Genomic DNA, 27,451 nt, shown 5'->3' on the forward strand with positions numbered 1-27,451 from the left:
TGAGTTAAGACTGCCGCAGAACCTCGGAGGACTCCCAACACCCACATGGCAGAAGGAGAAAACCAACTCTAACAAGTTATTTGTAGACTGTCTATGTCTTTTTTTGCTTTTAAAATTTCTATTGTATTCCTTTCTTTCTGAATTAGGATTGAGTTTCAAAAGTGTTGTCTTGGAATAGCCAAGGCTGCATGCATTCCTCACTGTAAGACCAAAATAGATTTAAATTTATATGTTCCAGACATAGAAATAAAAACAGCCTTATTTTCCCAACACTTCCTATTTATCAGTTTCTTGATGTTTTCGAGACATTTGGAACACTTTAGATAACGATGAATGTTCAAAAAAAAAAAAAAAAAAAAGAGGAGCAACTCTGTTTGCTAGTTAGTCTGCTTTGTTGAGAAAGAAAGAAAGAAAAAAAAAAAAAGAGGTTGAATTTCTATCCCCAGGCCATCCTTTACCACTAGTCTTTAGAATACCTTATTTTTTTCCCCCTTGAGACAGGGTCTTTTTGTGTAGGAAAAAGGAGCGGTCCCTTGAACATGAAAGCTCGGTAAGCGGAATTTAGGCCGCTAGAGTTTCTTCAAGATCTGTAATGTAGCCCTCATTGAAGTCTTGAGTCACTTGGAATTATAAAGAGGCTCAGCAGTTTGGTTCAGTTTCCCCAGAAGCCACAGAAGGAACATCAAGAAAATCCGAAAGCGCTCGGTGCCAGAACCTGCAGGTAGCAAACAACCCGGACCTCTCCGCCCGCACCCGCCGCGCGCTCCCGGCGCTGGGCGGAACCTGGGTGGCGCGCGCTTCCGGTGCGCGCTTCCGGCCATCAGCGGAGCGCGGGGCGGGGCACCGTCGGCTTCCAATCGCGCACAATGAGACGGCGCTGAGCGCCGGAAGTGGGGCCAAAGGAAAACACGGAGAGGAGCCGGGCCCGGACAGGAAGCGGCGGGGGACCGCAGCGGCGCTGGTGAGTGCTCCGGGGCGCCGTCTCGTCGCGTCCCTCCCGGACTCGCCTCCGGGCTGGGCCCGTGGGTTCCCCCGGCCCCGAGGAGCGTATCTGCCCGGCCCCGAGGTACGTTGGCGCCGTCCCACTCGGGCCGCCTCGGCCGGGCTGCGCGCCCGGAGCCCTCGGGTTCGAGTCCGTGTCTTCAATTTGTGTCGGGGCTCCGGCCCTGGCCCGGGGAACCCCGGAACCCTGTCAATGGCCGGGCGCTTCCTGCTTCCCAGTCCCCACGGCGGCTTCGTGGCCAGTAGTGCGGGGCCGCCGCCTCCTCCGCCTGGGGACTCCGCTTGTGGAAACTGAGGCATACAGGGGTGGGGCATCCGAATGGGGAAGGAAAAGGAGTATCATTCTGCGGAGGATTGTGGTTGGTGATGAAACTGGACAAGTCGGGGGCTGGGGACTAAGAAATCGGGTAAGTCAGCTGGCGGTGTCCCTTGGTCGGAAGCCCGGCCCCTTAGAGTAATACCTTGGTGGGAAGCGCTGCCCCTTTGCCCAGCGGTCGCGCCGGGTAGAAAAGTAACGCAAAGAGTGGGGTTGATAGAAACTGAAGTCTGTTCACATAGTTTCAGCTACTTTGACACTTAAAAGTAATTGCCAACTTTTTTTTTTTTTAAATAGATTTGGGGAGTTTTGTAACAATGTTGACTTAGGATGTTTACTTTGAAGAGAGGTGCTTTGTTACATAGAAGTTACTACTTTAGTTTTTTGCGGTTATAAAAGCTTCAGATTTAGTCTTCTTGTTACACAAGGACTACTTTTGAAAAGCACTGTAGGGCTAATTTCTGGAATGTACTGATTATTAGGAATGTGATAATAATTTAATTTTTAAATGGGGAAAAGTAAAGGCTTCAGGGCATCAGTGTGTTACTTTGTGTGTTTGTCATGATACTATTTTACAGGTTTTGTTGTTGTTATTGTTTCCCCCAAAATGCCTTCTTTCAGGTACAAAGTAAGAAAGTTGACGTCAAAGACAATGGGAGATACAGCAAAACCTTACTTTGTGAAGCGCACGAAAGACCATGGAATTATTGATGATGATGATTTCAGAAGGGGCCATCCCCAACAAGATTATTTAATAATGGATGATTATGCTAAAGGCCATAGCAGTAAAATGGAAAAGAGCCTTCCAAAAAAAAAGATAGCACCCGGGAACTATGGGAACACCCCCAGGAAAGGACCATATGCGGTTTCCAGCAATCCATATGCATTTAAAAACCCAATTTACAGTCAGCCTGCTTGGATGAATGATAACCACAAAGATCAAAATAAGAAATGGCTATCTGACGAACTTGCTGGTAATGCAGATAGCTGGAGAGAGTTCAAGCCTGGACCTAGGATTCCTGTCATAAGCCGGTCAAGGAAAGAATCCTTTCAAGAAAGTGAAGATGGCTACAGGTGGCAGGATGGGAGAGGCTGCAGAGCAGTTAGACGGCTGTTTCAGAAAGACCTCAGCAGCCTAGAAGCCATGTCAGAAATGGAAGCAGGAAGCCCGGGTATGCTTCAGGTCTCTGGGTTATGTTTTTATTTATTTTTTTTTATATCCAAATGTTATTTTCAGAAATGAGCTCTTTGATATGATTATGTTAGTGCTTATAGTACTGTAGTTGGGCAACTTCAACATATTTCATACATTGAACCATCACGACCTCAAAGCCAGGGTGGGCGCAGAATGGAGTACTAGTTCCATAAAAACAAAACAAAAAAGTGAGGCCCATTTTACACTAGTAAACACCTTATGGAAGAGGAAGAGGGCGGTCACTATAACCTTGGAGATCATACTCTAGTTTCTGAGTAATGTGTATGTATAATTTTAAAATATGTTCATAATGTACTTAATAGTATAAAGCTGAAGTATGTACTGTTAGAGTATAGGCTGCATATAATACAAAGAGAGGGAGGGAGGTAGGAAGGGAAATGGGTAGTGGAAGGGAAAGAGGAAGTTTGAGGGGAAAAGGAGCACTCACATTACTATTGAACCAAGCTCACACAGGACCCGAGAAATTGACGCACAAGCTTGACAACAGAATTTGGGAAATAGAAATTTAGATGCCCAAAATACAGATAAAAGCAGTGCTGTTCCCTTTCAGAAAAATCAAAATCTGTTTCTTTTTCTGAGACATGTAGCCAGCCTTACCTATTCTCTTGTCTGCATCTCCCAAGTTCTAAACTTCATTTCTAAGTAACTTCACATGTTTTATAACAATTATACAAAATAATTGCTCTTTTCTGAAAGGTGCAAGTAGATGTTGTGTAGCAGTTATTTCTAAAAAAGTTTTTTCTGTCTGGTCACGTTAATTACTGAAGTGAAATAAAGTTGTGAATTGGATGCAAAATGTGAAAACTGTTTATACTATGAAACTGCACTTAGAAAAGTTGCCCTTTTGGTGGGGAGACAATGTCTTAATGTGGGGTGCTGACTGGCCTCACAGTGATCCTCCTGCTTCTTCCCGAATTGAGGCTTAAAAGGATCCTGTCTCAAAATAAAAAGTAAAATCTGAACTGGGACTAGAAAGGCTGTTCTGTGGGATGCTGTGGAGCTATGGTTCTGTGCATTGGGCAGCTGCAGTTTGAAGAGGTTGAGATTGTCCAGACTTGATTATGCAGTGCTGCGTGGAAAAATAGAACTCAAATCGAAACAGAAATTGGGGATTCATCCTGCCACACTGGCCATTACCTCGGGGGTGTAGGACCTGAAGTCCTGACAAGGAAACAATGTTTGTTGGTGATTTCTGGCCTTTTGATTGATTGTTGCTTTTTAAAGTTTTGTGCATATCTTAAGTGTTCCCATTATGGTGTTCCTGTAGGTGTGGACACTAAATTATCTATATTGGTCTTATGAAAATTAAAAAACTCAGAGATGTGTATGTTACATGGCTGTAACCCAGAACTAAGGAGAATAAGGTTGGAGGATGGAGAATTTGAGGCCAACCTGGACTACATATCAAGACATTTGGGAAGTGGAGGCAGGAGGATCTGGAGTTGAAGATCAACCTTGGCTCCGTAGTGAGCTCCAGGCCAATCTAGGTTTCATGAACAAAACAAACATGAAAAGAAGGGGGAAAAGAACTTTTTAAGAGTCTCATGCTGTACTGACGGCTGGGCTTCCTTAAAGGGCAGTTTTAAGATAAGGTTGAAGTCAGGCTGAGTGGCACACATGGTTAGTCCCAGAGTGCAAGAGGCAGAGGCTGGCGGACCTGTGAATCAGAGGCCAGCCTTATCTACGCAGTGATTTCCAGGCTAACCAAGACTACTTAGTGAGACCCAGACTAAAATTACTACTATTGCTACTAGTAATAATGATTTATAGATCAATGTTTTTACAGCAAGAAATATAAAAGTGACCAATTGCAGACCAAAACCCATGTTCATATTCAGTTTTAGGACTAACTAGGAAGGTGCTGTCAAGTGTAAGCAGGGAGTGCATGGTCCCTGTGTTTGCGAGATATTCACGTTTTTCTGTATGAAGTACACACGAGTCTCAGGTTGCCAAATGAAGAAATTGATAGTTTTCCTTGAAAATCTTTATAAATGAAACATTAAGGTTTTGTAGAAGATTAATACAATAGTGAGAAGTTTAATTTGCTATGAGTGGAAATGACTGTAGGAAAAATCATTAAAGGGAATAAAATGTCTTAGATTTTTTTTTTCTTCTTTTCCTTTTTGAGACAGGTTCTTACTGTATAGCTCTGGTGGACTTGGAACTCTATGTAGATAAGACCACCTCAAACTCAGAGTTTTCTCTGCTTTTGCCTTTCTTGTTCTGGGATTAAAGGACTGGCCTTCAGTATTAAGGACCAATCAAACTGTGAGAAAATGTGATAAAAGTATATTAAAGTTGATTTTTAAAACTTTTTAAGTACTGGTTATGTTTTGTTGTTTTTGGATTTTTTTTTTTCCAATTCTACATTTTTGTCCCTTGTTTAGCCTTCAAATATTCTAGATTGGCAATGTCAAGTATTTGGGACGTCATTAATAGGCTGGCTGAAAACATCCGTTCAAATAAATAAATAGCTATGAATACTTTTCATTAAAACACTGACTGGAGTGATGTACCATATGCATATAATATGTGAGGGATTTGGGATGCTCACAGCAGCTGGGGTTGTGACAGCCCAAGAAACCTGAAATCTTCCTCTCAGTTGTTATGGGGCCTTCATGGGGGGCTATTTTGCTGTCCAAGAGTGCTCCGGGAGCTTTTCTCACAGTTTGTACCTGCAGGCCTAGGTAGTCCTGTTATTTCTGTCTGTTCTTGATGTGGAGTGGTATGTACCACAGGGCTTTGTAGGGATTACAAAGCTGATTTCCACCATGTTTTAAACTGCATTTTAGATGTTTATTTTGCCTTGGTCCTGTGTCCTTATCCAAATCATTCAGTTCTCTGAAACTGCTGCCTTACCATCTGCAGAATGAGGCTATCCTCAGCATTGAGGTGGTGATTACCACAGGGCTCAGAGGAGATGGGGCACATGAAAGTACTTTCTTTCCCTCTGCTGTGGAATAGGATAGTGACGCCTGCTGTTGGCATCACTCAGCACTCTCTTCAGCTCTCCCTCACCAGAAGCCAGGGTTTCAGTCCTCTTGCCTCAGTGCCCCAGTGCTGTAGCAGGAATTCAGTACTCATCACGGCTGCCATTGATTGTTACTATTTGATGATTGTTTTCACCAGGCTGAGGATTGATTTTAGCGTCAGGGTGCATGTTGGGCAAATGTTGAGCCATTTAGCTACATTCCCAATCTGACAATGGCATTCTTTATATTCATTCATTTATTTATTGTTTGTTTGTCTGTGTGTGCCTGCATGGTTGTTTGTGCAGAAGCCTGTGTAGAAGCCTGTAGAGGCTAGAAGAGGGCATCAGATTCCCTGGAACTAAAGGCTGTGAGCCTTTTTAACTGCTGAGCCTTCTCACTAGCCCGAACTAGTAGTCATCTTTACTACTACTGTAATTCCTTTTATAACCAGATTTCTTTTCTGCAATTAGCCAATGTATTGTAATTGCTACACCAGTAATGAGTTCCTCTGACATCTGGAGAGACATTTCCTGATGCAAGACTTTTCCAAGCATTCATTTATGGAAGTGCAATGAAAATGATTGTCTGTTTAATCAGAATTTCTGAAAAGTTTTGTTATTTTAATTTATGTGGGCGTGTGTGGGTGCCTGCAGAGGCTATGTGGGTGCTAGGAACAGAACCCAGGTCCTCTGCAAGAGCTCTTGCCACTGAGCCATCTCTCCAGCCCCTTAATCAGATCTTTAGCTTGGAAATAAATACTGTTTTAACCTCATGTTATGATTAGCAGTCATTGTTTTTCAGAACCTCAAGGCTGCTTACCACAGTTTTTAAAGTTCAGTCTCGCAATTTTATATGCTTCAGAGGTTGAAAAGTTGTTATCTTGAATTTATTTAGTCATTCTAAGGATTGTAGAACTAAAAAGCATTCATAACACATTATATTTTTAACTGCCATTTGCTTCCCCCCCCCAGCCCCCCTTGGCATGTGGTCCAGCCTGTCAATGTACATTTAAAAAAAAAAAGGCAAACATAAAGTGTGAACTGTGTGTCCTCAGCAAAACTTTGGCTTGAATTCTTATTCCTTTTAATGAAGGAACTCAATTATGATTGCAGGCTGAATTTGTAGCTAAATGATTTTTTTCAAATCCTATAAGAAAATGATCACACTTTCTGAGTTCTTCAGGTACATGCACTATTGTCCATTTCCTTTACTTGGATTCTTCACTTTAAAAAAAATCAGCTGTACAGTGGAGTATGGCTGTAATCCCAGCACTCGGGAAGGTAAAGGCAGGTGGATTGCTGTGAGTTTGAGGCTAGCGTTCTCTACAAAGAGAGTCCAGGACAGCCAGGGCTACACAAAGAAACCCTATCTCGAAAAAAAACCAAACAAAAATCAAAGTAGCTATGAAAACTTTTCATTAAAACACTGATGTATTTACAGTTTGGTTGAAAACATTTTGTATGTACCTTTTACATCAAGTGTATTAGAATTACAGATATATATGCCTTGGGAGGAGATTTTTATTGTTGCATGAGTACTCAGAAGTGTAATGTGGAAAGAGATAAAATAAAATTATATGGAAATTACAATCCTTTAATTACAATGGATTGTGTGGATTAATGAATGTGGAGAGCCACTTTCAGTGTTCAGGCATCACTTACTCTATCACAGAAATAAGTTCATGTGGGCTTGAGGTAGAGCTAGGGTGTAGCACTTGGCAGTGTGTGTGAGGACCTGGGTTCAATCCCTAGTGCTGTAGGTAAGTAAAAGAATTTAAAGGAAGAAAGTTCTGCTTCTTACTCAAAGAGTGACAATATTCAACATTGCCAATATTGCCCCCTAACTCAAGAAAACAAGAAACAGCGGTCCAGACCTCGGAAGCCACGGAGGACTAGAACCGAGGAAAGTGAACAGGATGGAGAGTTGGAAGGTCCTGTGATTGACGAGTCTATGCTTTCAACAAAGGAGCTACTGGGCCTGCAGCAGGCTGAGGAGCGGCTAAAGAGAGACTGCATTGACAGGCTGAAAAGGGTAACATCCTTATACATACATTTGCTAGGTCATATCTATTTCATTTAACACTGTGAGTAATTGCCATATTTCCCTCAGTGAATTAGGCTTTCCACTTCCTCTTCAATGTGTAAGTCTGTATGTTAAAGGGGTACTCATTGAGACTTAAGAAAATCAAGGACTACTATCATTATATTTAAATAAAAATGACTGTCAGTTTTGAAAGTGATGGGGAAAACCCTTATTCTGGCTAATTTTCTCTAAATGTTTGGAGATATATCTTTCTATTAATCTTTTCAAACTGTAGCGACCACGAAATTGCCCTACAGCAAAGTATACCTGCAAACTGTGTGATGCTTTGATCGACTCCATCCCAGTTGCTCATAAACACATCAAGGAGAAAAGGCACAAGAAGAACCTTAAGGTGAGTCTCTGGTGATTGAGACAAATGTCAGCTGTCTTGTTTGTGGCTTTCCTTACACCCACTGTAGATATTAAAAGCAAACAATTTACTACGTTTATTTATTCCATTAGTCAGAGGTGTCTGCTGGGTGGTCCTGTGAGTTTCCCCAAGTCAAGATGAAGGAAGCCATTTGGTGGGGCCTGGGTGTTCTATGCAGAGAACAGACACTAATGTCTGTTGTTGCTCTCCATGCTCTTTTCTCCTTATTACCACCTGCTCCTTATTACCCATACTAAGTACAGAGAGTTGTGTGTGTGTTTGATAGGGTGAAGACCACCATATCTAAGATAAGGGATGCTACAAAGGTTTCAGAGAATCTATAGGGTACTCTCAGTGAAGTGAAAGGTAACAACTACATATGAGCCATTTTTAATCTTACCATTGATCTTACAAGGAAAAGCAGGAGGAAGAATTGCTCACCACATTGCCCCCACCAGCGCCCTCCCAGATACATGCAGTTGGCAGCGCCATTGACAGAGTGGTGCAGGAGTTTGGTTTACACAATGAAAACTTGGAGCAGAGGCTAGAAATTAAGCATGTCATGGAAAGTGTGTTCCAGCACAAACTACCAGGTATTTTCTAGATTTGTTTTTCTATTTAGCATCTAAAAGTACCTCGTAGTTCAAGTTACTTTTACTTAATAAACATTAACTGGTGGCCTAGGCACAGGGCTGCTGCCCATAATACCAGCTTTCAGAGGCTGAGGTAGGGGGTCCCGAGCTTGAGGCCAGTCTGGGCTATAGCAGGTCCTGTCTCAAGACATGAGGCATCACAAGATTTTTTTTTTTCCTACATCTGAAAGTGCCTGTTTTTAGTGGTTTGGTGGTGGCGGATTTTTGTTGGGAGTGGAGTGAGTTCATTTTGTTTTGTTTCCCTTCTTTCTTCCAGTGGGCTAGGCTGATCTGAATTTTGCTGTGTAATCTAGGGTGGCCTTGAACTCATGAATCTCCTCCCTTAGTTTTTTGTGTGCTAGAATTACAGGCATGTAACACCATATCTAGCTTTAGTGGTGTGTGTGTGTGTGTGTGTCTGGCTTTCCTCAACATAACAAAAAACTTACATACACTATAATTATAAATCTCTTTTCATTATACATTTCATTGTGTGACTAATTAATGTCCCATATTATTGAGACATTGTAAGGTTCTTGTGTGTGTTTAGTTACTCTTTAAGGTAGGGGTGTTGTTGCTGTTTTGTTTGTTTTAAGGTACTGATCGCACACTCAGAGCACTCTGTGCATGTTGGATAAGTATTCTGCTTTAAGGCCGACCACATCCCCAGCTCTTTTTTCTTTAAACTAGCCTTATTTATTAGACTTTTTGTTTGTTTTTTGTTTTGGCATTTTTGAGACAGGGTCTCTCTGTGTAGCCTTGGCTGGCCTGGAACTCACTCCATAGACCAGGTTGGCCTCGAACTCACAGAGATCTTCCTGCCTCTGTCTCCTGAGTGCTGGGATTAAAGGCGTGCACCACAGTGTCTGGCTTAGACTATTTGTTTATAGTGCTAGAGATTGAATCTAGGACCTTGTACATACCAGAAGTTGCTCTGCTACTGAACCTAGCTCAGTTAAATGGGTATCCTGGGGTAAATTTTGGGTTATATGTGTCGAAATAAAATTTCATTTAAATGTACATAAAAGAATTGTGTAGAAACTGAGTTTTGGAGCCTCGTACATATTGTGTGCTGTTGTTTTGTTTACTCTTGGAATGATTTTCCAAGTTCTGTCTGTCTTTTGCCTCCTTCTAATTTTAGATCTATCAGGTTGTGGGGATAACTTTGTAGGGCACACTGTTTGTTTAATTTAAGGCCAGTACTGCCGGGCAGCCACAGTCAGTCCTGTACAGCAACAGCCTCAGCTCACATGCCCTGGCTGGGCTCTGTAGGCAAGTGACTGAGAGAGTTTAATCTGATCTTCAGGCTACCTGTGAAGCAGGAGTATCCTGAGGATCAAGGTGATTGAGGGCTACATAGTGAGATGTAAGGTGGTAGCCAAGGTAGGGAAAGAGGGACAGTTGGAGTCCTTACAACTCTAAACTCATGCAGAAAGTCATTCACATAGTGTCCCGTGACAAGCAACCAAAATATAAAGCACTGAAGCACAGCCTTTTTTTCTTTTCTTTTTTTTTTTCTCTTTTCTTTTTTCTTTTCTCACCCCCTGCAGACAAGGTCTCACTGTGTAGTCCTGTCTGGATTAAAACTCACTATGTAGACCAGGCTGGCCTCAAACTTAAAGAGATCTGCCTACTTCTTCCTCCCGGGTGCTGAGAGTAAGGGCATGCACACCACACTTGGCAGCTCTCTTTTTAAGCAAGATGTGGGTGCAGATGTGTGTCCTGTGTGTATTTATGGTGTCCAGTCTCAGTGCTTTCATTGTGCCAAAAAGACCTTTACCATCAAGGTAGCTTTTTCCTTGTAAAAATATTCGTTGATTTAAGAGACTTCTTAGGTTTTAACAGTTTTCTGTAACAAAGTATATTCAATTTTTACAAGCAAAATCCACAAAAAGGACAAGTGACTGAGAAACACCTTTATAAGGAAATTAATAGCTCTGTCTCTTTCTTCATGGGAGACCTCTTAAAGGGTGGGGGCCTGGGTGTGAACCAGCTTGTCCTATTTTAAATTACACTGTAATGCTTTTCCAGAGTTGTATAATGTTAAGGGCTTTTTGTTCATGCTGTGGTCAGTCCTGTTAAGAAGTAACTTGAGACCCTCACCTCAGTTCTAGCACTAGGAGGCTGAGGCAGGGGCATCCAGAGTTCACAGTTATTCTCAGCTATATAGGGAGTTAGGACCCAGCATGGCTAATTGAGACCTTGCCTCAAAGACTTGTCCACTCCCAAAAAATGGTAATGCTAGCTAGGTGGAGTAGACATACCTATAAGTCCAGCTTTCGGGACAACAAGGCAATATGATTGACCCAGGATCAAAGCCAACCTGAACGACAGCAAGAACCCTTACTTTTTAGTGAAATCTACCCTGTATATTCAGTTAGAGCTACCTGTGTGTTCTGACATTAGAAAGAAATGCTTGCATTAGCTCATACTATACAGTAGGTTTTAAAACCAGGTGTCCTTTTCAACATTGAACATCAGAATTTTTTAAATCATGACAGAATTTTCTACACAAAATATGAGCATTGTAGGAGTCTTTTCGTGTTTCACAGCTCAGTTAAGTCCAGTGAAAAGCTGAGCAAGTTTGGCTTTGTAGTCCTTTGTGAGTGTCTGCTCTCAGTATGGTTTTACTTCTGGGCACAGCATTGATTGACAGTTTTGTGTTTTAAGTAGCAGTGTTTTATTACAACTTTTGAGAGAGCTTACTTTTTGTGACTCCATGTGCTTGCTTATTTCTAGACTGTTCTCTTAGGCTGTACGGATCTTCCTGTAGCAGACTCGGCTTCAGGGACTCGGATGTGAACATTGACGTTCAGTTTCCAGCTATCGTAAGTACAAAATGATGTGCTGGACTTGGCAGTCAGATAAAATTATTTTATTTATTTAGCTTTTAAGAAGTTTTATATTTATGTGCTGTGTGAACTTATATGCCCTTGCTACTGTGGGTGTGCACGTGCGTGTGCCAACTATGTGTAGGTGTCCCATGAAGGCTAGAGAGGGTATCAAATCCCCTGGAGCTTGTAAGCCACCTGATGTGGGTGCTGGGATCTGAACTCTGGTCCTCTGGAAGAGCAAGTGCTCCTGGCTCCTGAGCCCCGTCTTTATTTAAAATCAGCTGATTTTATTGATTGAGTACGTGGGCACATTTGTTGTGCATATTTTCAGTCAGCCAAGCAGCCCTGCTTGGTCAGAGATTCTCCAGCCAGTTGGTGATTTGGCTCCATATCAGAAGCACACAGATCTTGGTTTCATTATTTTCTCTGTTCTTCTCAGAACGGACATGGCAGTCACCTGCCTCTCAGTGCAGGAGGCTCTCAGGGAGGTCAGGGTAAGGCTGTTAGGTTGGAGAATGCTTAGAATTTAATTGCTGATCAGCAAACACACTTTGCCATGTGAGGGCCTCAGGGTCACATGAACTGAAGTCAAGCCCTTGCTGCCAGTATGTCACTGTCTCCTTTCTGAGGACTTCAGCTGTCTCTGTGGGATGCTCTGGTATCAGCCTGCTGTGGTTCCCACTGGCAGAGGTTGTTCCAGGGAGCATGCTTGAGACTGGTGGCTGTCTGGTGTCAAAAAGCAGGAATTCTTTTGAATGTGACTAGCTGTGAATAGATTTTGATCCTTAGAGTGTGGCAATGACAGATCTCCCTGAGAATTTTCATTTTTATATCTTCTGTCTGGCTTTAGCTTTACAATTTTATTTTTTTACCTTAAAATTTTTCATGCTTATTTTGTGACAGATCTTTCCACTTATTTGTAATGCTGGTTTTCTAAGCATCTGAATCTGTGAGGATTCTATGTGTCTTTCAGTGTCTATGAGTTCCAAAAGTTTAATTCTCTTCATAAAATCAACTTTCCTATGATAGCAAAGAAAGGCAAATGCTTAAATAGTATATATTTGTAAACATTCATGATCTGGAAACCTAATTAGCTCCCAAGTTCCCCTTTTATGTAGCAATAAATTATGATGATAATGATGGGCCACAGAGATGGCTCAGTGGATAAGGGTGCTAGCCCCCAAGCCTGAGGACTTGAGTTCAGTCACAAACTGTCCTCTGGCCATATGTATGCCCTCACACATACACACAATGAATAAATGTAATTAAAAAAGTAATTACACTTTAAAAAGCAACCACAACTAACCTCAAATGATGGAACACACCTGTAACCCCACTACTAGAGAGCTGGAGTCAGGAAGAACAGGACTTCAAGGCTAGCCTTAAACAAAGCAAGCTTGGGGCACACACACAGACCAGCTACATACTCCTGCATCTTGATGAACTACAATTCCCAAAGACAGGGATGAGTCAGAGCTTTAAAGCTAGAAGAAAGCTAGATTATCCATTTACTTGCTCTGTTTCCCACTGTTTTATTTATAGTTGGTCTATGCTCAGTTTGGTTGTTTGTTATAAGTATAAATTCTGAGACCAGACATGGTGGCATATACTTTTGATCTGAGAGGCAGGTGGGTCTCTCTGAGTTTGAAGCCAGCCTGGTCTACATACTGAAGTTCCAGGTCAGACAGGATTACATAGTGAGATACTGTCCGTGAGAAAACAACAACCCAGATTCTGAGGTTGGATTCCTTGATGTTCATAGCCTCTCATTCCTTGATGTGCTTGATTCTATAACTGCCTGGTTAGGTAACCCATAGATTTTAAAGAATTTAAATTTAATTGTGGTGTGTGTGTGTATGTGTGTGTGTTTTCATGTGGATGCAGGTATGCCTTCAGAATTCAAAGGCCTTAGTTTCTCTTCAAAAGCTGGAGTTACAAGTAGTTGTGAAATGCCCTTGCGGATGCTGGTGCTCTTAACAGCTGAGCCATCTCCAGTCCCAATTTTAATATTCTTTTAAATTTCAAGTTCTGATAAGTGATTTACCATAGTAAACCTATATCCATAGCCATTATTTTGATCTGGTGTCATTCAGGTAGCAAATTTTCACTAAGCCCCGGCTGTATGTAGGCACTGTGATAGGTTGTAAAGAGCCAGCTAGGCCTGGCACTCTGAGGGCACTTGTAAGTTGTCTCCTCTGTTATTAATTATAGTGACAGCTATGCAGAGAAGCAAGCTCCGGGCATAGACTTAGCTTCCTCAGAGAGTGTATATTTCCACAGGGGTCTGCTTAGGACATGGAGGCCTGGGTTAGTTGTACAGGCTCAAGAAGGCTGTACAGTAAGAATTTTACTTTGACCCAGCAGCAGTATGCTACCAGCAAGAATTTTAAAAGACCGTTGAATTGGGAGAGTGGCTCACACCTATAATAGGAATATTTGGGAGGCAGTAATAGGAGGATTACTGTGAGTTTGAGGCCAGTCTGGGCTGTAAAACAAGACCATGTATCAAAAAGCAAAAGGCTAGAGTAATGGCTCAACAGTTAAGTATGCTTGGTGCTTTGGCAGGGGACCTGAGTTTGGCTTCTAGCTCTCACATCGTGTAGACCAGGTAGTTTACAACTGCCTGTAACTCCTGTTCTGGAATTTTGACACCAATCTGTAAATAAAATATCTCAAACCAACAACAAAGGGCATATACTTAAGCATCCATGGTAGGATTTTAAATGGTCCAGTGTGGAATGGAGTTTTGAGAAAGGCAATATTGAAGCTGTGTGTTGCTACAGTGTTTCAGGGTGAGAGGAACAATTGTTGCAATAGAACACCTTCCGACCACCATTGAGACAGCTAAGGAAGTCACTACCTCAAGAATGAGTTTGTACACAGTTACTTTGTATTGAGTCCTTTACCCACACATGCATCCTCATGTGTTCTTCATTGGCTTCACACAGGCCAATGACTACTTTTTTCACCTATAGCAATGTGCATTTCTTATTTGGAAAGCAATTTGGGGAACTTCAGACTGTATTATACCAGGAAAACAAAAGTGCTTAGGGATTATTTCATGTATTCATTCATTTATTTCCTAGATGTCTCAGCCAGATGTCCTCTTACTTGTTCAAGAATGTTTAAAGAACAGTGGTAAGGCCAAATTCTTCCACATTTTGCTTCTGATTTTGTCTTCTGTCTATAAATTTTAATAATCTTACTACTAAAATGAAAATAGAAACTTCACTTTTTAAAATTACTTATGGGTAAAATCCAAAGCAAAAATAAAGTAACTGCCCTTGAATTATTAAAGAGTCTAGCTAACACTCAGACCTCCAGTCAGACAGCTGTTAGTTTGACAGCATTCAGGATTAATGAGCCCTAGACTATGAGTGAAAAATGCAAAACATGTGATGGTTACTCTTGGGAGTAAATTCATAGTACTTTTTTTTATTGAATGATTTAGATCAAAGTCATAAGTGGTAAATAAGTATGACCCACCCAAATTAATGAACTCAAAGACAGTTGTTCCCAAGTGGGCTCATCAGTTTTCTTTTCCAATACAGTATCTCCCTTGAGGCTTATGGCTTTCTCTCAGTAGCTAGGCCTCATCAAATTGCCCCTTCCCTTGAGCTAGGCATTCTTATTCTTTCTCTTTTGGTATAAAAAACATTTAAACATTCATCTGTTTCAGTGGATACATATTTGACACTATCATTTAGTAGCTTTTGCATTGATTTGTCTTTAGTCTCCTGTGCACATTTCTAATTCTGTTGTCCACATAGCACTTAAATGCTGCATCAGCACTGCAGTCATTTCTGATCAGACACTAGCTTTGAAAGAGTAGGGCTTTGTCTGTGGTGATGTGTTTCTTGGACACAGTGTTCTTTCCTTCTAAGTCACCTGAGGGCTGGTTGTGGTAGTGGCCTCTCAGACCCGCACTGCGCTTAGGCGTTCCTGGGTCTGCTTTTCAAAGGTTTTAATTAACCTATTTGATTGTTTTTTCCTCTCTCCTCAGACTCCTTTACTGATGTTGATGCTGATTTTCATGCCCGGGTGCCCGTGGTGGTGTGCAGAGAAAAACAAAGGTTTCTGTGTCTTTAAGCTGCTGTTTTATATGATTTATTTGGGGGGTGGATTTTGAGATAATACCTAACTATGTACCACCCAGAATGCCCTTGAATTTACCATGTAGCCCAGTAGAGAAAATAAAGTGTTAGTGGTATCTTAAGACATTTCAGCTAGACTGAAAACAGCCTTATGGAACAGTTGCTTTCTGTAAGCACCTTTGCCATTGTTTTCTGCAGCATTTGTGGCATCTGAGATAGTGGTCAGGGGCACTACATGGGCAGCTCTCTTCCTGTGGAAAGCACTGCCACTACAGTGGGAGCTTTGTAGACTGTGCTGACCCTTCATTGAGCAAATCACTTTGATTCAGGAGAAAACTTTGTACCCTTAAGATGACTAGAGCAGGCTTTTGATGATTTTTTTCTATTCCTGTGCTCTTTCCAAGATTTTTTTAATATTTGAAAACCTACAGTCCTAGTTCTGAAATAAGAAGTCTACTAAAAAAAAAAGTCTACTGCCATTTTTTTTTTTTAATCCAGTTTCAGGGTTAGAATGATACTCAGAGGTAAAGAGCATCTGCTGCTCTTGCTGAGGAGCTGGGTTTGATTCCCAGCATCTATTTGATGCCTCACAATCACCAGTTCCAGAGATCAGACACCCTCTTCTGACCTTCTAGGGGACCATGCTTGTACATGGTATACAGTATATCATTTTATGTGAAGATGCGGTTTAAGCTGTTTCTGTCTAGATTTTATTATTGGTACACACTTGGTGATGTAGAAGACTGCTCTCTAACACATTTTTTTTTCTCTTCCCATCCTTCCCCTTTGCCTTCCCCCACTAGTGGTCTTTTTTGTAAAGTAAGCGCAGGAAATGAAAATGCTTGTCTGACCACAAAGCACTTAATGGCTCTTGGAAAACTAGAGCCAAGGCTGGTTCCTCTGGTGATCGCGTTTAGATACTGGGCAAAGGTAGGACTGAGTGTTGTTGTTGTTCTTCTTCTTCTTTTTCTTCTTTTCTTCTTCTTCTTCTTCTTCTGCTTCTGCTTCTCTTTCTGTGCTTTGTTTTTGTTTTTTGTTTGTTTGGATTTTGTTGGGTTTATTTTGTTTTGTTTTGGCAACCCTGGCACTCATTCCATAGAGCAGGCTACAGCTATCTTCCTGCCTTTGCCTCTGGCATGCTGAGATTACAGGTGTGTGCCACCATGCCTTGCTTCAGATATGCATTTATAGCATCAAGAGTGTGGGTGTCAGAATATTGGACTAGAAACTTTAATCTACACAGAAGGGAAGCCCAGAGCTTCTACTTCAGAAAAAAATGAGTTATGCTTATTAAAAATCAAATTTGGGTCAAGTCTTATAGACTATGACCTGAGAAGTTCTATTTTCATTTCTTTGGTTTTTCTGAGGCATGGTAATGTTTGAGATAAGACTTCTTACACCATTTGCAGTGACATATGCAGAGACTCCAAAAAGACAAAAAGGACCATGATTGTCTCACAGTTCCATAGTGCTCTAGATAAGTTTGTTGTGTTGCAGTGTCAGAGTAAGCAGTCTCAAATGAAGATCGCTTCCTGATAAGACTGGCAACTGTCTCAGTGTTGGCACACATTGGTAATCCCAGCACTGAGGATGCTGAGACAACAAGCTCTCAAGTTCCAGGACAGCCTGAACTCAGAAACCCTGAGACCCTGTCTCAGAAACACAGTTACCAGAATAAAACATCCAGTTAAAAACAGGGTTTTGTAAGCGAAAGCTTTTACTGATCAGGTACAGCTATGCTAGAAGCCTCTACTTCTGGGATCTGGGATGAACAGGATTCCCTGGTTTTAACTCGATATATCAGAATAACCTTCAAGAGCTGGGAGTATTGCTCAGTGGCACAAGGTTTGATAGTACAAATGAGGCTGTGGTTTTAGTATCCGGCAACCCCCAAACTAATGTCATTATTGTGGTTTTGGTTTTCTGTAGCTTTGTAGCATTGATCGCCCTGAAGAAGGAGGCCTGCCACCATATGTGTTTGCTCTGATGGCTGTTTTTTTTCTCCAGCAAAGAAAAGAACCTCTCTTGCCAGTATATCTAGGATCATGGGTATGGTATTTTCTGCTTATATCTGATAGTTATTTTATTAAATTCCTTATACAAACAAATATCTAGCACTTCCCCAGACCTGAAGTATTTATTTCTTCTACCATACTGTCATTACTAAAATATTAGTGTTTGATTACATTATGTTACCCTGTACCCTGCATAGGGCAAATAACTGTTTTTAAATAGTAACTAATCTTAGTTTTGAAACAACTTTGAGCTGAGTTTGAATTCTTCATTGAGCTTGGTTTTCTGGTTTGATACTTGATTTTATTTAGCATCTCTATGTCTTATTTTTATTATTTGTTGATTTTTTTTTTTACTGAGTTGCACTGTTGCCATGCTACCTCAAACACCTGGGTTCTGCACATCTCTTGTCTCAGACTTCTGAGTATGTGGGCCCATACCACTTTGCATCTCTGGTTTCCCTCATAGCCTATAAAACCAAAAGAAACAGAAATGGATAATCGCCGGCACCATGAGATGCAGAGCTTTGTAGACACTCCTTCCGTGATATTTTGGGTTACCTTTATGGTGATCGTCATCAGCAATAGAACACTTTGTCTGACCTGGGGAGAAAGGCCTATTATCCCAGCTATGCAGGAGGCTGAGGCGGGAGGACCTTAAGGTCAAAGCTTATGTTCAAAACCAGTTACCATAGGCAACTTAACTAGATCCTGTCTTAAAAGATAGTTTGAAAAAATAAAAAGGTGAGGCTGAGGATGTAGTTGAAATGTTGAGCATTTGCCTAATGAATCCCTGTGTTCACACATTGAATAGGGACTGAGGCAAAAAAGACCTTCTCCAAGGTACTTGTGATGGTACATACCTGTAATCCTAACAGTCTGGAGGCTGAAAGCAAGAGGATAGTGAATTCAAGGATAGCCTGGACTATATAGCAGTACCCCTTCCTCAAAAAAAAAAGATGGGGGGGCTTTAAGTTATTTCATGAAGGTGTCTGCTACTTGCAAACCAAATTACCTGGTAAAATAGACAAAACAGTCAACATTTGTTAGAGCATAAAGCCCCCAAATTTTTCACAATATAAAACAGTATTTATAGTGTCATGAATCTAATTTTAAAAAAAAAAAAAGTTCTCAATATACAAAAAGCCAAGGAGCCTGGACCAAGAGCAAGTTCCTGTGTGTTAGTTGGCTTTTGGTTGCCGCAGTGGCATACCCAAGAGATCAGCTTACAGAAACATGCGTCTTTTTACATTTTTTTATTTTTTTATTTTTTGGTCTGGGTTTCATTTTGTGCTGTCTTGCTCAGTTGCTTTGGCCTTTAGTAGCCCTGTGTGTACATCATTGCAGTAGGAGCCCTTAGCTCCTCCTATTCACCTCAGAGTGGCTACAAGCAGAGAGAGAGAGATGGGGGCATGCTGTAGAGATACAGCATGAGGACCCAAGTCAGTTCCGTAAAACACATGGAAAAACATGGGCATTGTGATGTATATTTGTAATTCCAGTGCTGGTTAAACCAACACAGGTTGGGTCCTTGAAGCAATCTGCCCAGCCAACCTAGCTTAATTTGGTGGGTGTCCGACCAAATGAGAGACACTCTCTGCAAAACACCTCCCGAGGAATACCACCCATGGTGTTATACATAACTGACATAGGTGCTGATTGCCAGCAAGTCTTGATTGCTGGCAGCTGCATCACTATTCAACATGGAACTGTCCTGGTATGCAGTGGGCTGCAGGCACCTGACCAGGTTCTGCTTTTCCTTCTCATAAGAAACTCCAGCCACCACTGATACCAACATATCCTAGGATTAATGTAAACTCTATTACACCTTAAAAAATTAGCATGCTGACAGAATTTTGGGAGGCCACCTTCAATTAAATTAATGACTACAAAGAGTGGCTGTGTTATCCCTGGTCCCCTCCCCAGGTAGCCAATTTGTTTTCTGCTATGATACCATGACTTTTGTATTAGCTGCTTATCTATTGCTGTTATAAAATACTATATCTTACTTTCAGTTTCTATTTTTTAATTAATTACAAGTTATTCACTTTGTATCACAGGTGTAGCCCCCTCCTCATGCCCTCCCAATCTCACCCTCCCTCATCTTCCATGCCCCTCCCCCAGTCCACTGATGGGAGCAGTCCTCCTCCCCTTCCATCTGACCCTAGCCTATCAGGTCTCATCAGGACTGGCTTATTGTATTCCTCTATGGCCTAGTAAGGCTGCTCCTCCCTCAGGAGGAGGTGATCAAAGAGCCAGCCACTGAGCTCATGTCAGAGACAGCCCCTGTTCCCCTTACTAGGGAACCCATTAGACTGAGCTGCTATGGGCTACATCTGTGCAGGGGTTTTATAGATTGTCTCCATGTGTGGTCCTTGGTTAGAGTATCAGTCTCAGAACAGACCCCTGTGCCCACATGTTTTGGTTCTGTTGTTCTCCTTGTGGAGCTCCTGTTCCCTCCAGGTCTTTCATCTCCCACTTTCATAAGATTCTCTACATTCTGCCCAAAGTTTGGCTATGAGTCTCAGCATCTGCTTCAATACCCATCCCAGAAGTAGAAAGACACACATGTTATATAGTCATTTATAAGTGGATATTAAACATGTAATATAGGGTAAACATACTAAAATCTGTACACCTAAAGAAGCTAAGCAAGAAGGAGGACCTTGGGTAAGATAATCCTCACTCAGAAAGGCACATGGGATGGACATCAAAAGAGGGAGAAAACAGGAAATAGGACAGGAGCCTACCACAGAGGGACTCTGAAAGACTCGGTTTCTATTTCAATAAAATTTCATGACCAAAAAGTAAGTTGAAGAGGAATGGGTTTATTTTACCTTATAGCTAATAAGTCCATCACTGCAGGAACTAAGGGCAGGAACCTGGAGGCAGGAACAGGAGAAAAGGCCATGGAGAAGTGCTACTTACTAGCTAGCTCTCCATGGCTTACTCTGCCTGCTTCCTTATAGTACCAGGACCACTTTCCCAGGGATGGCTCTGCCCCAGTGAGCTGGACCTTCCTACATCAATCACCAATCAAGAAAATGTACCAGGGGTCAATATGGTGGTAGGAAACATTTTCTCAGTTAAGGTTCCCTCTTCCCAAAATTATTCTAGCTTATGTCAAGTTGACATAAAACTAGTCAGGACATACCATGACAAAGGCAGCTTCTAGAAGGAAGAGTTTATTTGGGATTTACAATTCTAGAGGGATAGGAGTCCATCAGCATCATGGCAGGCAGCATGACAGCAGGCAGGCAGGCAGGCAGGCAGGCACTGAAGGAGCAGCTAAGTGCTCCTATCTTGATCCAGAAGCAGAAGGCAATGAAACACTTCCTCCAACAAGGTCATACTTCCTAATCATTCCCAAATAGTTCTACCAACTGGGGATCAGATATTCAAATGTCTACAGCTTATGAACATGTTCAAACCACCACACTATGACACACCTTAAGGGATTCTTTTAGCCCACATGAAAGGCTTCTCATTTACAACTTCTCTCGGGTGATGGAAATTCAAGTTCTCCTTTCTTCACGCCTACCTACCTCAGAGTTTTGAGAAATGAGTAAAGATGGGTGCATGATGTATCTCCCATGCTATCAAAGTTGTCTTTGGCTTTGAGTATCACACAAGGCATTGGCCTATTGGCCAGGCCACCCTGCAGATACAGAAGCCTTTTTGTTAGTGGTACATTACTGGGTATTTCTACTATGCCAGGAGAAACAGAGAGTGACCCCCAACCTGCAACATTAATATTCAGCATTTTTAGAAAATCCTGGTCATTACAGTAAGGAAATAAGAGTTGAAGAAGCAAATATTTGCATGCACGTGACACAATTTTTTTTCAATAGAAAAATTCCTAGAATTAATAAGACCATAAGATACAGAAAATTAGTTGTACTTTCACATGATAGTATCACATAATTGGAAAATTACGTTTCAGAAATGTCATTAAGCCACTTGTGCAGTATGCCTGCAATGCAGGCCCTCATTCTGAGGCACCAGGATCTTGAGCTTCTATTCATTTGGGTAACATCTTGATGTACGGCAAGGCCTTATCTCAAAACAACAATAACAGATCCATTAATAGCACTTGGGAAGGGTAATTGTAATGGAAGACATGCACACTTTCCAGTTGAGTGCTAGAGGGCATTGCTGAGAGACTCTTTTTTTTTTTTAATTATGTATACAGTGTTCTGCCTGCATGTATGCCTGCATCAGATCTCACCAGATGTTTGTGAGCTGCCATGTGGTTGCTGGGAACTGAACTCAGGACCTTTGGAAGAACAGACAGTGTTCTTAGCCTCTGAGCCATTTCTCCAGCCCAGGCGAGGGTCTTATCATAGGCAGCCAGGTGGATTGGCACAGACCTACAAGCCTGCTCCTGTGAAGGTACAGGCAATAGAATTACAAGTTCAGTGACAACCTGGGCTACAAAATAAGGTCTGGCTACATAGTGAGACCTTGTTTCATAAAGTATGTGTACATGTGTGCACACATGCACACACACAGAGTAAAAACTGTGTATTTGTGCGCTCAGTATTGTCATGTGGTCAGTTAGTTTTGATGGTGTCTAAGCAAAATTTTGAGGAAAAGAGACATCTTTTTAAGAAATGCTAGGAAAAACCAAATATGTTTGCTTTTTCCTTTATAACCAGATGAACTCAGAATGGGTCAGAGACCTACATGTGAAAGCCAAAACTGGAATTCTCAGAAGTGAAGTCTTCATATTCATAGCAAAGGTTTCTTAGAAAGCTAAAATTATAAGGTATATCAGGTTTTAAAATTAAACTTTTTTAAGTTCTAAAATTTTTATCATTCAAAAATCATTAAGGACTGAGGTAGAGCCCTTTCCTGGTCCCACAAAAAAGAAGAAAAATCACAGTCAGAAATACAGACTTCAAGAACACTAAATACATGCATCTAACAAAGAGACAGTATTGCTCCCTATCTTCCAAAGTATCTTTGAGAGAATTGTTGGGGAACACTGTCCTCTCTAGCCATTATGCTTGCTGGGTTAGAACAACGAACCAAGCGAAATGCATGCTCTAAATGTGTAACCCAACCAAGGAGAGGTCGCATACACACCAAGCTGTGGTGCTTGAGAAAAGGAGAAGGGAGATGATAGGAAAGCATTTGGATAAAAGGCACGCTGCCTGTGTGCACTGGGAATAGTGGGAGTTAGGATGGCCCTGGGAAAGACTGGCCTGGAGCCATGAGCACCTACGCTTCAGGAGGGCTGCTGTCAGCTAAGCCACTCATTTATGACCACTTCCTGTACATGTACCTTTGGGAGCCTGTTCCACAACTCAGTATGTTCATTAACTTGTTGAGTTATGTATAATGGATTTGTTGTCTACGTGTCAGAGTCTAGAATCACCTGGGAGACACTGGGCATGGTTTTGAGGTTATCTTCATCACACTGAGGTGGGTTAAAGGAGAAAGCTGCCTTCACTTCCCTGTCGGAGTGGACTGTGAGCTAAAATAAACGCTTTGTCCCTCATGTTGCTTCATACAGCAACAGAGAATGTAGCCAAGGCACTAAGGCTGGAGCCCTGTCATGTGGGAAGAGGACTGTCTAGCTCTGTATAGTGCTACTCAAAGCTTGGCTCCCTAAACCTTTGCTTCTGCAAGGCACTGATGTCTTCACTCATAATGTAAAGCATATACCTAATAAGAATTTATGGTATCTAATGTTTTGTGGGGTAGTGATTCTAGGCATTAGACTAAGGGTTTCAAATGTGTACACAGATTCTCTACCACAGAGCTACATCGTTAGCCGTCCCCTAACCTCTGCTCTGTGTGTGTGTGTGTGTTAGATTATTTTTAATTATGTGTTTGTGCGTGTTAGGGTATATGTATATGAATGCAGCTGAATCTAGAGGCCATCAGCATCAGATGCCCTGGAACTGGAGTTAGAGATGTTTATGAGCAATCGTGTGGATGCTGGGACTCAAACCCACCCACATCCTATGGAAGAAGCCAGTGCTTTTAGCCCCTGAGCCATCTCTCCAGCCCTGCTTTACTTTGAGACAGTCTTGCCAAGTGGGGCAGACTTTCCTTGAATTTTTCAGCCTTCTGCTTCCTCCTCCTGAGAAGCTGGGATTATGATGTACACCCCAACTCCCCCCTGAAAAGCTGAGTTGTGACAGTTGTGACAGTCTAGATGACAGTTGTGTATCTTCACAGTGCTGATAGGCATCCTTTGACCATTTCTAAACACTATGTGCCATGAGCAGATAAACCATAGTCCCAACACTATCAAAGAAGCCCTAGTGGTACTCCACGGGATGCTGAGGCCTAGAGAGGTACCCCAGACTCTCAAGGGCACAAGGCTTACATGCCACTCAGGTCTCTAGAACCAACAACTTCAGATGCTTAGTAAGCTATTGCTTTCCTTTAGTGTTTGGTTTTGGGGGGGCGTGTGTGTGTGTGTGTGTGTGTGTGTGTGTGTGTGTGTGTTTCCAGTTTTGTGAAGGGTCTCAGACATGTCAGGCAAGTACTCTAGAGCTAAGCTTCACTGCAGAATACTGAAATTTTACTTTGCAAAGTCACCATAGTTTTTGCAAATCAGAACTCTGCCTTTTACCGTAAAAATAGATTTTAATTACCAATCTCAAAGGTGACTGGTGAGCCAGCTTACTGTCCTTTTATTCATTATTGTGTATGGCCAAATGCACATGTTACAGCACATGCGTGGAGGTCAGAGAACAGCTTTCAGGAGTCCACTTGATTGCACCTTGGGTTGCACTCAGGTCATCAGGCCTACACAGCAAGTGCTTTCGCCACTTCTTGCCATCTTCTCTTTCATATCTTCAGTGAACTATAGCATGTGTTGTGTTTATTCCTACCAACACTTTTTTTTTCTTTTTGGTTTCTTGAGACTAAAAAAAATTTTTTTGTTTTTTCGGTTTTTTGTTTGTTTGTTTGGTTGGTTGGTTGGTTGGTTGGTTTTTGGTTTTTAGTTGGTTTTGTTTTTTTTGTTTTTTGTTTTTTGTTTTTTTGGTTTTTTGTTTTTTTTTTTTTTTGTAGCTCTGACTGTCCTGGAACTTTCTCTGTAGACCAGGCTGGCCTCAAACTCACAGAGATCCACCTGCCTCGCAAATACTGGGATTTAAGGCGTGTACCATCGCCTCTTAGCTCCTACCAACACTTTAATACTCTCTGATTGTCACTTAATTGTTCATACTTTGTTATAATAAGGTATGTCTGATTTTTTTTCTAGATTGAAGACTTCTCATTAAATAAATTAGGAAATTTCAGCCTTAAAGGCATTGAGAAAGACTTTGTGGTCTGGGAGTACACTGATAATGTCACGGGGGACATCAGCACGGCAAAAGAGGAGGCACCTAAAGAGACTCCAGCAAAGAAGGGACAGGTCTGTTTTCTCCTTTCTAGTCATACCAATGATTTTTTTTTCCTTTTGTCTTCCTTGTGGCATTTATCCATTCGATCTGTCTTCTTGTCTTTATCTTCATTACCCTCTGGTTTATGTTGGTTTGCTTTGTTTCCCAGGGCCACCCTGGAGCTTACTAGCCCACAGTGGTCTGGAACCATCCTCTGGAAGACCTGGGATTGTGGGCATGAGCTACCATACCTGCCTTACCTTAACTGTTTTTAAGATGTAGTATAAGTTAATTGTACAAAGGAATGTTTCTCATTTCATACAGCATTTCTCTGCGTGACTGTAATATGCTTTGACTTTGTCCATTCCTTTTTTACCCTTTCTTGGTCCACCTGTCCTGTACCCATTCCTCATAAACCCTTTTTTACTATCCTATCTTATTTTGATCTTCCATTTTATATATGACACAAAATACGGGATGATCTTTTTGTGAGACTGACATTTTAATGTGGTAATCTCTAGTTCTATACGTTTTCATGCAAGCAACATAACTTCCCTTTTTATGGACAAATAAAACTTCATTTTACATAAAGAGACCATATTTTTTTCATCAGTATACTTAGGCTGATTCCATAGCATGACTGATATGAGCGCTGGATTGATAAATCTGGTATGCAGGCTGCTCTAGAGTAAACTGACTTTTGAGTATAGAGCTAGGTCATATGGTTGTCTGACCTTATTTCTTAAGGAGCTCACAGATTGATGGACTAGCTCATGACTAGTTCCTTTTCCATGCAGCCTCTTGAAGAAAGGACAGAAAAGGTTGAAAATTGACATCCCTAATCCATTTATTTGTGTGGCTTCCTCTATGTGTAGAGTCCTTTTACAGATACTGAGTAGAGTTCTTTGATGTAGATAACTAGTAGCCATAAAATTCTTCTGAGACTGGGGCTCATGGCTCTAATCCCAGTGTACACTAACACGTCATGTCGCTCCTCTGCACATGCCTCAAATGAGACAATGGTAAACTGTGGCCTCCAGTTTCCTGGATCTGGAGAGGACAGGGAGACACCCTGACCCCACTGTCCCTAAACAGCACCATTCTGTTTTCTGTGGGGTTTGCTTGTGGGCAGCAGTCCAGGCTCTTGAGACATTGTGCGTATATTTGTGTCTCAACTCTGACCTTGTAGCTGTGTGTCCTTGGGCAGGTCACTTAATCTTCCTGTGCCCAGCTTCCTCTCCACAGATAGTTTTGGTGTCCTCTCCTAACATGATTATTCCCAGAGCATTTAAATAGGTGCCACTCATGTGCTGAGCATTCGGTCCACACTAACTGCTCTTCTTACTGTGCTGGAAAGTGTCTACGGGAAAGACGACCAGAGCCAGTGGCATTTTAAGGTTCTGAAGGTCCCTGCCATGATGTTTCGAAGGCATTTCAGTGAGAGACTTAAAAGTCCTCCATAAGACTGCAAATACCTATGGATAAAGAGGTGAAATCATCAAGATTGTCAGGCTTCCTATGTTGTCAGTTAGAGTGTGTGGGGCCTACACATTGACCGTTCCAGTCAGGAGCCTCAGCACTGCCTTGTAGTCCCACCGGGTGACGTTCATGACTGGCAGAATCCATGTGCCTGAGATCTACTAATTAGTGAAGTATCACACTGCTTATTTTGAAGTGTGGTATTAAAATGTGATTGTTTTATTCATTGTGAATCAGAGAATAATGTGATGAAAAAGTCATTCCTATGTGTCCATTTACTGCTTTATTTTAAAATTGTTATTTAGAGAGGTTAAGCGCCCTCTAGAACATACTTAACTTCCGAGTGCTGCGGTACTTAACCTTTCCTGCCTCTTCCTGCTGAGCACTGAGGAGTCACAAAAGTGCTCAGACTTTCAGTTCCTTCTTGTAGCACATAGGAGTTGAACTGAATTACCTCGAACAAGCATCTTACAGGTGTGACGTTGTGTTTCAGTGATGTTTGCATTTCTTCAAAAGATAGAAAAAGTACAGAAAGCAACCACATCGGCCAGCTGCTTTCCCTTGCTTCTGATTTAATCCTCATCACTGTCCTGTGTTATAGGTGTATCATCCCTACTCTGCAGATAATGATAGCGACCATTTTTTGAACACTGTCTGCCAGGCACTGTGCTAAGCACTTTACAGACACTATCTCACTCAGTCCTCCCAACAGCCCTATGAGGTGGGTACTGTTATCCCCGTTTTTCAGATGAGGAATCCAAGTCTTAGGTTATAGACCGTGACCAAGCTCCTCACACCTAGGACCTGGCAGAGTGTGGATTTAAACTAAGCTTGTCACACAGCCAGTTCTCTTGGCCATTATCCTGCCTGTGCTTCCAGTCAAGAGTGGAGGAACTAAGCTGCACGGTAGCAAAGAGCTGTGAGCTGGCGGTCACCAAGGGACCTTTTCCCTGTTCGCTTCTCTCTTAAGTCCTAGGTACTTTGAGTATGTCACGTATATTGTCTGAACTTGTCAAAAGTCTGATCGACAAACTAGTATCAATTTCTGACATCAAGTATTATTTGACTTTAAAATTCAGTGCCACTTGGCAGGTAT

General features: G+C 41.8%; 1 protein-coding gene across 6 annotated transcripts in view; it reads left to right on the forward strand.

The window, feature by feature from the left end:
- Nucleotides 1–859: 859 nt before the first annotated feature.
- The window catches only part of Tut7 (terminal uridylyl transferase 7), a 57,902-nt gene continuing 31,310 nt past the window's right edge, over nucleotides 860–27,451 (forward strand). For 2 of the 6 annotated variants that reach the window (XM_021647780.2, XM_060380549.1), the window contains exons 1-11: nucleotides 913–1,066; nucleotides 1,940–2,490; nucleotides 7,356–7,537; nucleotides 7,824–7,940; nucleotides 8,374–8,551; nucleotides 11,330–11,418; nucleotides 14,511–14,562; nucleotides 15,428–15,497; nucleotides 16,322–16,448; nucleotides 17,448–17,567; nucleotides 24,756–24,908. In XM_021647780.2, coding sequence (XP_021503455.2) covers nucleotides 1,971–2,490; nucleotides 7,356–7,537; nucleotides 7,824–7,940; nucleotides 8,374–8,551; nucleotides 11,330–11,418; nucleotides 14,511–14,562; nucleotides 15,428–15,497; nucleotides 16,322–16,448; nucleotides 17,448–17,567; nucleotides 24,756–24,908 — 1,608 coding nt within the window. In that variant the 5' untranslated portion in view covers nucleotides 913–1,066; nucleotides 1,940–1,970. Of the gene's footprint in view, nucleotides 1,410–1,939; nucleotides 2,491–7,355; nucleotides 7,538–7,823; nucleotides 7,941–8,373; nucleotides 8,552–11,329; nucleotides 11,419–14,510; nucleotides 14,563–15,427; nucleotides 15,498–16,321; nucleotides 16,449–17,447; nucleotides 17,568–24,755; nucleotides 24,909–27,451 lie in introns of all 6 variants that reach the window. The other 4 variants (XM_021647781.2, XM_021647783.2, XM_060380548.1 and 1 more) reach the window with 4 other exon arrangements.

The sequence above is a fragment of the Meriones unguiculatus genome, chromosome 3 (genome assembly GCF_030254825.1).
Source record: "Meriones unguiculatus strain TT.TT164.6M chromosome 3, Bangor_MerUng_6.1, whole genome shotgun sequence".
NCBI classification, from domain to species: domain Eukaryota; kingdom Metazoa; phylum Chordata; class Mammalia; order Rodentia; family Muridae; genus Meriones; species Meriones unguiculatus.